At 40.5% G+C, this 13798-nt stretch overlaps 1 protein-coding gene across 1 annotated transcript; it reads right to left on the bottom strand.

The window, feature by feature from the left end:
• Positions 1–3911: 3911 nt before the first annotated feature.
• LOC135475463 (isatin hydrolase-like) lies at positions 3912–10616 on the bottom strand. Its single transcript, XM_064755372.1, has 3 exons — positions 10010–10616; positions 6861–7039; positions 3912–5473 (listed from the first exon to the last, which is right to left on the bottom strand). The coding sequence occupies exons 2-3, from the start codon at positions 7037–7039 to the stop codon at positions 4786–4788; spliced, it is 867 nt and encodes a 288-aa protein (XP_064611442.1). The 5' UTR covers positions 10010–10616; the 3' UTR covers positions 3912–4785.
• Between the last annotated feature and the right edge of the window lie 3182 nt (positions 10617–13798).

The following is a 13798-nucleotide window of genomic DNA, read 5'->3' as shown; positions in this document are numbered from 1 at the left end:
ATTGAGTTAGAACAGACATTTCTTTGTTACTTGACCAACAGAATATTTTAAGGTGTATGAATGATACTATTATCTTTTATAATATTGATTATATGACTTCGCGTCTGTTCGTTATCAATTATAACTGAACCCTGTCGCCTGTTTGTTTTGCTAATTGTACCAGTCGCTGTTTTGTTACGCGTTTTCGTTATACATGTATTTAGAAACTCCTCACAATTTCTCACCCAGTTTAGGTTTCTAGTTTTTTTATAATCCCGTCTACGCTACATAGGCTGTAGGCAACCCACTGTCTTACTGTGAACATACATTTGTCGTTTTAGATAATAAATGTCTATTTTTGTAAACTGTTGCGATGTGAACATAAGTTATTTACACATAAAATATTACTCTGTCAGTAATTACATGTCTGAGTTATCTTCATTAATATTAATAACTTTATTCTAAGGTTGACACCATGGGTAAAGTCTATATAAAAGTTATATCTTGCTTGACAGCAAAATGAGCAGTACCCCTGTAATATATATTTTAAAGGGACGCACCGTCGAAAGAAATTCAGGATTTTGAGTTGGTTCAGCTAAAGGCAAAAATGAGTTGCGTTTGACTCCTAAATAAACCTCCTGGGCATATAATGTTAACTAAGAGAATTATAAATGGTCATCCGTCAAAGGTCTAAACTGTCCGCCCGGCGAGGACTAAAGTTACGTTTTAGACCGCATAATTACATGATTGACATTTCAAGTTTGTTGAACATCTCCTGTCATCTAGACAGCAAGGGGATGTGACTCACTCCAAAAAATCATGCTTTCTAAATACAGCGAATTTTTTTCTAAGAATTGACGCTTTCTGCACTGACCTTAAAATAATTACTAAAATGTTGGGTTAATAATACGATTTTCTCCTGTAAGCAGATCGTCTTAATTATCTGCTGTCCTAACACTCCGGTGAGCCTCTGTGGCCTGGTGGTTGGCCAGCTGTTGTAGCACAAGGACCCAGAAACTGGTTGGCCAGCTGTTGTAGCACAAGGACCCAGAAACTGGTTGGCCAGCTGTTGCAGCACAAGGACCCAGAAACTGGTTGGCCAGCTGTTGTAGCACAAGGACCCAGAAACTGGTTGGCCAGCTGTTGCAGCACAAGGACCCAGAAACTGGTTGGCCAGCTGTTGCAGCACAAGGACCCAGAAACTGGTTGGCCAGCTGTTGCAGCACAAGGACCCAGAAACTGGTTGGCCAGCTGTTGTAGCACAAGGACCCAGAAACTGGTTGGCCAGCTGTTGCAGCACAAGGACCCAGAAACTGGTTGGCCAGCTGTTGCAGCACAAGGACCCAGAAACTGGTTGGCCAGCTGTTGCAGCACAAGGACCCAGAAACTTCTCACCATTGATATCGCTGTGAGGTCAAGTCAAGTTCACGCTGGCTTCATCTCCAGCAATCTGCGAATGGTCGAGGGTTTTGCCCGGGCTCTGCCGGTTTCTTCCTACCATAATGCTGGTCGCCTTCGTATAAGTAACACAGCGAAGCAATGTAACACTATAACATCGTCATAACGTATACCGTTACATAAGACTAACTAACTGTATTTGACAGCAGCGGACCAGGATTAAGCAGAATACTGTGTTCAAATCACATTATATACAAATAACTTGAAACAATACAACTGGACCAGAAAAGCTCAGTAGCTTGCCAAAGGTCCGAGGCACTACGGTTTCCTCCGCCCATAAAAGTCAACCCCAACGTTTAAGTATGGCGTATTAACAACAATCAAATGAATAAATAAATTGGAAGTACCCTGGCAAGGCTTCTGGAAAGCCTTTCGTGTTATCGTGAAGATGATGATAGACTTATGTATGTACATCGATAGAAAGATACATGTAGATGTTTACCTCTTAAACCATTACGTTCACCATGCAAACGCTGAGGCGTACTCTTGGAGATCTCCATGAACTGTTTACATCCTGTAATGAGCTGTAGGATAGGCCCTGGGACTTACCCGTTGCGTTGCCGGGAATGTGACCTTCAGTATACTAGATTAGTGATTTGTTAACATTTACCAAATTAACACGAATCACAAAACATTTTTAGTTTGATCACGGTGAGAACTACGAGTATGTAACCCATAGCAGAAGTGTCTGCCCGAGCTGATCATATCCACCCTGCGAAAATGGGATCTGCATGTATGTTTATATCTTCCAAGGGAAGTCAAGTCGAGGCAACATTCCTGGTAAATGTTACTCTGACCCAAAGCATAGACATAAGAGTGCGCGTAAACTGAAGTAGGGAGAGACTGCCAAGTAGGTTCTTGTGGGGCCTTCTTTCCACCGGTTGCCATGGTCACGCAGACCTCGCAATTCATCACGGTGCTACTTAAGAAAAAGCAATGTTCTCCAGGATCAAACATACATAACACATCGAGGTCAATACATACCCGTGATTGGAAACGTGCATTTCACGGCCGTACCTGTGATAGAACGTGTTCTGCTTTGCGCTCGAAAATCAATGGTGTTGCAGTTTGTTTGAAAATATGCTTTCGTTCAGTTTTGAGTAGACGTTGCGGCAATATATACATGTAATCCTATTACCGACAATATATACCTGTAATTCTATTACCGACAATATATACATGGAGTCCTAATACCGACAATACATGCATGTAGTTCTATTACCGACAATATATGCATGTAGTATATTACTGACAATATATGCATGTAGTCCTATTTCCGACAATATATACATGTAGTCCTATTAACGACAGTATATACATGTAGTCCTATTATCGACAATATATACATGTAGTATATTACCGACAATATATGCATGTAGTCCAATAATGGACAATATATACATGTAGTCCTTTTACCGGCAATATATACATGTAGTATATTACCGACAATATATGCATGTAGTTCTATAACCGACAATATATACATGTAGTCCTATTACCGACAATATATACATGTAGCCCTAAGACTGACAAGATATACATGTAATCCTATTACCGACAATATATACATGTAGTCCTATTACTGACAATATATACATGTAGTCGTGTTACCGACAATATATACATGTAGTCCTATTACTGACAATATATACATGTAGTCGTATTGCCGACAACATATACATGTAGTCCCATTACCGACAATATATACATGTAGTCCTATTACTGACAATATATGCATGTAGTCCTATTACCGGCAAGGTTTATTATAGGCACAGTTGCCAAATATTCGAAAAAGGCGAAAACACACATTTTACAACCGGTATGAACGCCTATATGTTCGACCCAGGAATACTTATACAAACTTTTGTCCAGGCAAGTCATCGATTCTTATACAATCGTTCAGTCATGGATGCCCATGCAGCCCTTTGTTAAGTCACGGATGCTTATACAACTCTTTGTTCAACCATGGAATCGTATACAATCATTCAGTCATTGATGATTATACAACCCTTTTTTCAGTCATGGATACTTATACAACCCTTTGTACAGCCATGGATGCTCATACAATCATTCAGTCATTGATGATTATACAACCCTTTTTTCAGTCGTGGGTGCTTATACAACCCTTTGTTCAGTCATGGGTGCTCATACAACCACTCAGTCATGGATGCTTATATAACCCTTTGTTCAGTCATGGACGCTTACAACCCTTTGTAGAGCCATGGATGGGTATAGAGCCCTTTCTTCAGCCATTTAATCAGTATGGAAACCCTGTACAGTGCATCCACTCCATTAAGTTTGTCCTAAAGTTCAATTTCGTGGATGACGATATCAAGATTTCTTTGCTTTGGATTAACGTGATTTTTTACCTGATTTCGGCATTCATTGTCCAGAAGGAGCTCGATAAAACCGGATGACTTCAGTGTTGAACAAAATGACAATATCTCCCATTTTTATATTTTTCAATATACGTTTATTGCAACCAGAAAACATACCAGCCCCTGATCCCATGCAAGAAAACGTGCCTTTTGCGGAACCAAACAAGCTACATTCTTGTGCCATGATGACGTGTGTTCATTTAAATTTTAAACACAAAGGTATACATTTTCCCGGATATGACTAAGGAAATATATCACATCCTTGATTCCTGTCTTCATTTTCCAGAATCGTACAGTTAAGGTAGGTCTCTTGGTGAATGTTCGGTATATTACACTTGTGGATTCACTAGATGTACTTTCTGTATAATATTACAGAAGGCAAACGTTACTGTATAGGAATATATATACAATCTACGACAATACCGGTGTATAAACAATGGTTAGAAAACATTGTAATGCCTTTAACATATTTTCAGCCCAGAGATCACAGGAAAAGAGCTGAAGAGCTTTTCTCAATAAAACAAAGTAGCTTAACTTTGTAGCTGTTACACAAGGCCGAATTGATGGTATTTTAAGCTGTATAACAAAATTTACATGATGATCCATGGAACACCATGTCTCTAATTCGAGTGTTTTGTTGTGTATCCGCTTGATGTTCAGTTTTACTCGGCTTATTTTGGGCCACTTGCACGGGATATATATCTATACAGAATAATACATAAACGTTTGCATATTTATACATTTTTCTTCACGTTTTACATCGGTTTTCTTGAAGCTATATGCAAGAAATCACTTTCACATTCGGATGCTTGGTCTGCAGGCAACCGGAAACGGTAGAAACATCCATTACACAGTATGAATCCGCAAGAAAACAATCATAAAACCTATGTGGAAGGCATGCCTGCATGATACAGGTAGCTTATTACCCAAGGCTATCCATGCATGAGTTCAGTGGACTGAAAATTCTAAATCAGTACATTAATTTCACGAACAACACGCAAAAGAGGGTTGCTCCAGTAAGTGGGAGAGAGCGCCCTGAACCACTGTAGTCAAAGTCCTCGCCGTCATTAAGGGTAGCAAAGATCCGGAGAGGCCCACCGCTGCCACGGTGCAAGTTTATAGGCAGTGCATATATTGTAGCACCAGACGGTGGAACTTTGTCCAAGTTCGCAACGTTCTCAAGGATCACTTTGTTAGCGCCAAGGATGATTAGGTGTGTTCGCATATGAGACCCGCCTCCACGATCTGGGGAAGGTGTGTCGCCTCCAACGCCATTGATCTCTCTGTGGTCAATCAGCCACTGCGCAGCCGCAGGGGAAATTCCCGGAAAACGGAAGTCCGTGGACGGAAATCGATTAACGTCGACCCCAAAGATTTGGGTCGTGTCGGGATACTTCCGAAACCATCCAGATTTCATGATGACAAATGATCCTTTAGGGATTTTCCCGTGAGTGTCTTCCCATCGGAGAATGTCTTCGACGTTGACTTCGGCTCTCCGGTCTCTTTTAGCTCGATGAGTGATGTCTACAATGACACCTGGTCCTACGAGATTGTCAAGAGGAACCTCGTGTAGGTACCGACCATGCTGATTGAAGTGTATGGGGGCGTCAATGTGGGTCCCTGCATGCTCGGACAACTGGAATTTATTATACTCTACCCTGAAGAACAGAACAGGAAACAACAGCTTTTATATGAAACAATCACGCCTGCAGTGGCGGCGATTCTAAACAGAGTTCTGTTGGAAGGAATGATTTATTTATTTGATTGATGTTTTACGCCGTAATTTTGCAAGGAATGAGCAGTAAGCTCCTAGCCAACACAGATTTATTGCTAAGGCAAATGCTAGTTCAGAATAAAACTTCCAAACTTACAGCTTATTTCCTTCAAAGGCGGCTGAATTCGAAAGCGTAATTTTGAGAATATCTTTTGCTTGCTGTCTTATAATTTAACATCTGTTGTCATCCTGTCACCACCGTATCTCCCCGTAGTACGTCGGTTCAACTGCAGACCCATATATTTATAGTGCTGTCTCAGTGGCACGCCTTGGCGAAGACACCACATATATAAACATGTAACGATCCATCCCTTTCGCGTAGAACACATGTACTTCACTTATCCGCTTCTACGTCGGTTCAAAGGTTAAAGCTTACACATTCGCAATTGAACAACGAATTAAACAACGAATTGAAGGCTGCCGTGGCACTGATTGGATGATAGCGGCACAGAGATTTTTCTGTCGGACACTATCTAATTCTGTTTTGTAATTTTCTAATCTGGTTACAAAAAATTAAAATTTTGTCTGTTACACATGCCCGAAATTTTTTACCAACGCTTTCTACCCATCTGCCTAGAGGTTACCAAAGTCACAATAAACATGCTACTTCACTTTCAGCAGCAACATAAAAAAACTGTGTCTAAAGTGATTTTTTTATATCAAGCTGCAAGCTGCAGGAGATGATAAAGAATAGAGTCAAGCGAGCGTTTGGGGATACATAATTCTTGAATTGAAGATGACCCATTTTTACTATATTAGCAATGAAAAAATTCAATGCTCTTCGTTAAGCTTGAACAAGGGAGGACTCCAGACTGGTTCTCTTGCATTCCGGGCAGGCGATGTTATTACGCAGGCCACCCGATGTTGTTTATCCTTGCATAAAACATTCTGGACTACTCTATTTGCAGTACTGTGGGGTTACTACTGATGAACTGTCAGCTCACTCTATCCTTCCTACACACGTATGCATGGCGTTTATTACGCGGCATATATTTGTTTGTTCCGGAGCCTTGCTATCAGAAATTTGACCGATGAGGTCACGAGTTCGAATCCAGCTCTGGCATTTTCGGCTGCAACTTTAAGTTGTCAAGTACTCTGGCCCCTGAATCACGAACCCATCTTCTACTTAAGTCAAAATTTCAAATCTCATTCAACCGTAAACCATATCACTGTGATACAAGTGAAAAAGGCTTGAGTGTTCTGGAAGATGGCGTTGACACCAACCAAATCAATCCATCAATCTTCCATATTTGGGGGACACAAGAACTCACCAGAAGCCGCGTTTGTCTCCCCTTTCCAGGTTAGTGAAGTTAAACTTGGGCATGCCTGGGTAGGTAACAACTCGGTCGTGAATTTCGTGGGTCATCTCGATGTACTGTCGCTTACAAAGAATCTGCCCCACGAGCAACCCAGCTACAGTCACCAGCTTAAACCACGTGACCGAGGTCATCTGACAAAAAGAAAAATAGGCACTATAGAGGTCTGTGTGGCAAAAACTTCCCCCTAATTACATTTATCATTCGACATTTCAACAACATTCCCATGGCATTACTCATGTTAAAGGATACATGAAATGCTTGATTTTTATTGCTTAATACGTTGTCTATAATGTACAAAAGCTTTATTCTTGGGGCGTAAAATGGCCTTTCACTATAGTTTTCTTAAGGCCCAGCGGTCAGGCCGGAAATCAGTTAGCTTTGGTGACGTGAATGCCGATAACTGTCAAAACAGCATTAGGGTGAGAGCCTCAATTTAATTGTGGGCGCTAAGCTGGTCCCGCATCCTTAGGATGTTTATCAGTGACGTAATTTCCGCCTATTCACGGAAAATACGCAATAAAAAGGGATTATAAAGAAATACAAAAAAAGCCTCAAAAATGCGAAAACAAATTCTTATTATTTCTTTTTTTTGGCAAACCATATTTCGTGTTCTTTAAAACCATACTATTCGTTTTACAGTCCCTGCTTTACAGTAATGCGTGGGAAGGCCTTCCAGCGATTTGCGGAAGGTTGTAGTTTTCTCCTGAGCTCTGTCAGGATTCCTCCCACCATAATGCTGGTCGCCATCGTGTAAGTGAAACATGTTTGAGTACGGCGTAAAACACCAATCAAATAAATAGTTATATACAAGGCATTGTGTTGGGCTGTGTTACAGAGTGTATGACTTGATATAAACAATGTGTATGAAGTGACGCAGCTGGAAACATCAAAACATCACTGTAAATCTTCAATAACGCCGTGACACTTTTCGTCCGACTGTTGACGAGAATAAACACACCTGGATTCAATTTCAAAAGGCATTTACATTTAAAGAAAAATTGCGCTCATGTTATCAGTTTTAACCAATGAGGCCTGAGTTAACCCGAATACGCAGCTGTTTTCACTGACGTCACCCGAACCTTGCTTTGTCCTTTCACCATATATGTACGTGGGGTACGAGTGACGCGACACCGTGTTTCCGATTGCTCTGACATGGCACCTCAATTGGTCTAGTGAGAATTCTTGATTACAAGGTGATTTACAGTAACCAAGAGTCATAAAAAATGTTTGTTGCTGGTTAGGTCTGTTTCTACCCTTCTTCCTAAATAAAACAAATTCTATTACTTGTATAGAATTTAAACCGAATTTTATCTAGCTTTGTTTCATGCTTTCTTGAACCCTGTTTTTAAAGATTTGTATCTAGCATTGTACATGTCGTGTCAGCATGGAATTTCTGGCTTGTTGTCAAGCACACTTGACTTCTTTAGAGATAGGATTCCCTAAATTCATAAACCCGGTATACGAAGCTCTTCATTATCTGTCAGTCAAGGTAAGGCCCGTCGACTGATACACCAGCTTCTTGTTTTTATTTGGACACTCCACCATGTTTGTCAAAAAGATCAGCATACATGGTGAGGAGTTTAATCTAGTTGTAAAGATTATTCACGTGAGTTTACACTGTGATAGCATTAGAATTCTGTACCCGCTAATGTATGTGTCTATTTATTTATTTATTTATTTGATTGGTGTTCTACGCCGTACTTAAGAATATCTCACTTGTACGACGGCGGCCATCATTATGGTGGGAGGAAACCGGGCAGAGCCCGAGGGAAACCACCGACCATCCGCAGGTTGCTGCATGACCTTCCCAGAGGAGAGGAGAGGAGGCCAGCATAAGCTGGGCTTGAACTCACAGCGACTGCTTCTTGGTCATTACGCTGCTCTAGCGCGCTAACCAACTGAGCCACGGAGGCCCCTGTATGTGTCAAAGCAGACAGTAGGTACGAGTTATGTATACATGTTGAGTGTAGTATGGGATTTTTAATAAATCGTACATGTCCTTTAATATCAACATCTCAGACCTTACTCGTATTCTCCGTTCCTATTCCAAGTGACACACCCTTAACTCTTGGCTCAGAGGCACGCTGAGCTAGAGTTGAACCTTGCAGGTCCCTGGATCTTATGTATGTCTATATCTATGTATGCTTGGGTTTAACGTCGTACTTAACAACTGTTCAGTCATACATGTATGTTCCTGTGGCAGGGCGAGTCACAGTTTTTGACATGACCCTAACTGGGTTTGATCCCGGGTCTCCCGACTTCAAGGCGGAGGCTCTGACCATTATCCCCTGACTTGTCTCTCGCGGTAAGTATCACCCCAAACAAGTTCTAACAAGTTTACAGCTTGGTAAAGTTTCTCAATTAATTAAGGTACAGTATAACGTTGACTCGTGCTACTGAGACGAGTATACTTTCACGCTATTCGTCGGGGCGTGTTTTTTTTTTTCAGTAATTGGATGGCAGTTTGAAATATAGGCCTATAGAAAAAGACAGGGAATATCAAAACACATAAAATATTCCTCAAGAATGGCATAAACATCTTCATTCTCCTTAAAACTATGTCTTCCTTTCAGAGTTCAATTTCATGTAGCTTATCATTCAGTATGATTTTTAAACCTTATGGTACTTACGGCGATCAAAGTTCATCGAAATGTACAATGCATACGGTGCTAACAAAAATGTTCATTTCGGACAGCATCATATATTTAAAAACATCAAAGGGAAACAGCAAGGGCAAAGTTTCACATGAGAAAAACATTCACAACAATGCACACATTGGCAAAATCTACAGCTAATGCTCAAGCGCCGTATGACAGGTTTAAGGAGTGTAGGTTTACGTGACTTTTACCACTAAACCTTGGGTAAATGTGGACAACTGGCCTCGAATTACAAGCATCCGTTTTTTTTTTTTCGCAAGCTGTGACTCACCCAATGGATCTTATCTAGAATGAAACAGAAAGTGATACAATTGCAAAATGTTGAATGGCCAAAGTTAAAAGACTGAACTTCAAGAACTTGCTCGATCTTCACAGTAAAAAAAAAACCTAAACATCATAGGGGCATATGTACACCTTTTATGTGAAAAGTTTTCTCAAACCTACCTTGAAAATTTCAGTTCAATTCTCAGTTCTTGGGTAAAGTTAGTATAACACCGTGGTCTCTCAAACAGAGAGTGGAAATCGAAGTCACTTAATTTGCTGTTCCATTCCACGTAAAAGCACTAGACAGTGAGACAGGTACAAGGTCTAGCAATACCGCAGAACAAATGGCGAGGACGGCGAGGGTGCGTAGCTAGCAAGTTGGGAGAGTGGGGTGAGGGAATACCACGTTCAACACTGTACCTATATCCAGTGCCCAACCCGTCCCATGACTTGCGGTTCTCCCGAATGTCAGGTATGGACAGGGGTCACCCGTGCCTGTCTAAAACCATCCCCTGTCCTATCGTCGTACCCCTGACATTGTCCAGTCAGCCACACACGCTTGTCATAATCCTCTGTACCTAACCACGATCCACAACTTCACTATCCGATCCCGAGAAGTAGGGCAGGCCTGGTCAGCGTTTATAGCCTGTGGGGTGATAACTTTAGAGGCTATGACCACTCTGCAGCCAGTGAGTTAGTGCTGGAAGGGCATGCACTTAGAGTGACAGAAAATGTTCAACATTTCCGCGCTTTGGTTAGACAGCTCCTGACTTTTCCGTGGAACTCATTTTCGGCACTGGTACCATACATGTATAGCCTCCCAGGCCAAACCAGAATAGTAACTATGCAAAGTGAAACCTACATGTATAGCCTCCCAGGCCAAACCAGAATTGTAACTGTGCAAAGTGAAACCTATATAGTTTGGGGTTGGTGTTGGTGACATGCATACATCAGTGTTTACAAGTTCCCAATTTGGCTACAATGATTAATTACTAACCACAGCAGTTACAACGCCTCGGAGTTGGGAGACCCGGGGTCAAACCCAGGTCGAGTCCCTCTAAAGACTTTGTAAATGGTACTCATTGCTACCTCGCTTGGCTCTCAGCACTGAGAGTTTAGAGCAATGAAACAGGTCAGGTTGGCCCTTTTGTATAATGTGACTGGACAGGGTGTCATATCTTATGTCTTTATCATGATTCTCCCGGGGGCCACAGCATATATATATATGCAATATACAGACAGTATATATATACGCACACGGAATGACTTCTTATCGTCATATGACTGTTAAATTGTTAACCTAGTATGCGTCGAAATGGACATAAATTCGTTTACCGAAATGGATGGAATGGACGCAATCTCCACAACGACGCATAAAACAAACCACCAAAGAACTAAGAAAGTATATAAAACACGAAATTAGGTTTGAATCATGCAAACTGAAGCAGTCAACAGCTTTCGCGTACAGCATGTGACGCAAAATCATGCATATACAGATGCAGTGCACGATCCACTGACAAACATAAACGATTGAATACTGTAAAGGGTATGTACATGTATATTCTTTACGTTTTATGTGGTAACAATTATTCAGTCACATAACGACAAGGAATCATTATAAGTGTATATGTAAATATACTGTGTCATCTTTAGGTAGGGCAAATCCATGCCGCCAAAGTGCTGACGCCACTAATGTATCATGCCGAAAACACCAGACATGACACCCCACCCAGTCACATTATACTGACGCTGGGCCAACCAGTCCTGTTTGCTTGCTCTAGCCTTCCAGTGCTGAGCGTCAAGCGAGGCAGTAACAAGTACCATTTTTGAAGTTTTTGTCATGACCCGACCAGGTTAGTTATTTTATTTATTTATTTGAGTGGAGTTTCATGCCGTACTCAAGACTATTTCACTTATACGACGGAGGTCACCATTATGGTGAGAGGGAACCGGGCAGAACCTGGGAGAAACTCACGATAATCCGCAGGTGTACCAGGTTTTGCAGACAAAAGTAGGCATGCGTTGATGTATATATGTGTATATAGGTCTAGTTTATTAAGCGTACTACTGTACATCCAACAGGCACAGTAAACAATGACATTCTTTTTCAGTAGCATTTCAGTTCATATAAGGCAATCACTGTCTCAGCATGGGACATATTTTGCTTGAACGTGTATCTGGCGCAATGGTATTTACACCCATGCTTGCATGAAAACATGTCGCAAGCAATGATAAATGTACTTAGGCCTACACGCTCTTACCTTTGAATAAGTTAAAAAAAGAAAGACAACGTAAAACTTGAAACCATCGAGATCATACATTAATTGTACCAGAACTTCTAACTCACTTGAAAAATCTTTTCTTCGCAAGAATTAAATGCAGTCAAATATTGGAATTCTCAGCTGGGCGTCATGGACAATAGTGATAGTGTTAATTTGTCACCGATAACGTCACAAGTTTTCTTTTCGGCTATAAACCTTGCATTTACGGTCAGAATAGTTTATTATATGTATTCATTGGTCTTAATTCCAGTTTCCACCCACCATAATGCTGGCCGAAATTTTATAAGTAAAATATTCTTTAGTACGGCGTGAAATACCAATCAAATACATAAATAAATGTATTAATGTCCATGACATAATGGACTTCATGGGAAGTTTGTCAGTAGCTGATCTTAAGAGTACAAAAACTACCTGTGACATAGTTATAGTCCAACAATACAAATATCGTCGACGAAATTTCACCTTGGAATTCAAATATTTAAGTGGAATTAATTCCATTCAAGAGAGTTTTAAAAAATAAGATACACATGGGTGCTTTCGCGGTTTCTGCCATATCCTTTTTGTTATTGTTGTCTTCCGTGGTGAACCCAAGTTGTTTAGAGGATCCTGCTATACTAAATCCGCAAACCTTGGTGCTTCTAAACTTTTTCGGGTGTAGAATAAATTCATCATCTACAAGACTCGATCATGAAAATTACAAATTTTAAAGATCAACTGTTACAATAAAAATATAGAAACACGGAGGGCCTTTGTCAAAGGTCACTGTAGGACAAAAAGTATTGTATGATAATGTTTTTAACACATCAGTTGTGTCCTTTGTATTATTAACACACATGACCTGAGAAATCTAGATCTCCTTTTGTGGGTCATACAGTTAAGGGAAAGTGAGAAATGTTAGCAGATCTGTTCACTTGCGAACAATGTTATAATTGATTTATAGACGGGAGACAATCGAAATCTCAGAACGTCATAACTGCTTCTTTTAGAGAGTTCATGGGGTATATAAAGACTGGTAAGGCTGGAAAGATGAAAACATTGCCTTGCATATGGAGAGCAAGGTTTCAGGAATTAAAAATTGACCAGCAAGTAATTTTTACGGTTATTTTTTTGACGTTGTAACTTGAATACATGCTGGCAAATCGATGATTCCAGGGAGGTAGCCTGGGATATCCATCGGAGAGAATATTCTGCCGAACATTCAACCATTTTGGATCACCTCCCTCCACAATAATAAACAAGGTACATTGTTTGTCACAGCTGGATTAAAATAGGATTTATCCCTGGTGTGAGCATCCCTTGGAGTCCACCTAGTGATACATGTGAGTCTTGTTCTATACTACACTTACAACGTACACTGTCCTGGTTAGTTCATGAACGTTGACCAATGTCTTTGAGGAGTTATTTAAGTTTGTCAAGGTGTCACTACTATACTTATGTTATACCCAAGCACGGTAAGAAGGACTCCGGTCTGCAAAAGTAGGGCTATGTAATAGACTTTCAAGCATTTTAATGCATTATTCTAGTTTGGAAAAACTTTAAAAAAAAAAAGAATAATAAGTACCGGTACAGTTAGTTTAAAGGAGAAGGAAATTTAAATATCAAACAAATAACATTGAAAAGAGTATGTATTTCCTCGCAGGTGCATGCCATAAAAAAATCTAATATGTACCTCATGTTGATAAATTAT

This window comes from Liolophura sinensis, chromosome 9 (genome assembly GCF_032854445.1).
Source record: "Liolophura sinensis isolate JHLJ2023 chromosome 9, CUHK_Ljap_v2, whole genome shotgun sequence".
NCBI classification, from domain to species: Eukaryota; Metazoa; Mollusca; class Polyplacophora; order Chitonida; family Chitonidae; genus Liolophura; species Liolophura sinensis.
The sequence above is the reverse complement of the archived record's forward strand: the minus strand, read 5'-3'. Positions and strand labels throughout refer to the sequence as shown.

What these genes read in the sequence shown, in the direction of transcription:
- LOC135475463 (XM_064755372.1), bottom strand. Translation starts at nt 7,039, where the DNA reads ATGACCTCGGTCACGTGGTTTAAGCTGGTGACTGTAGCTGGGTTGCTC. An exon ending in GGAGACAAACGCGGCTTCTG is followed by an intron (nt 5,474 to 6,860) that starts GTGAGTTCTTGT and finishes TCTGTTCTTCAG; the next exon opens with GGTAGAGTATAATAAATTCC.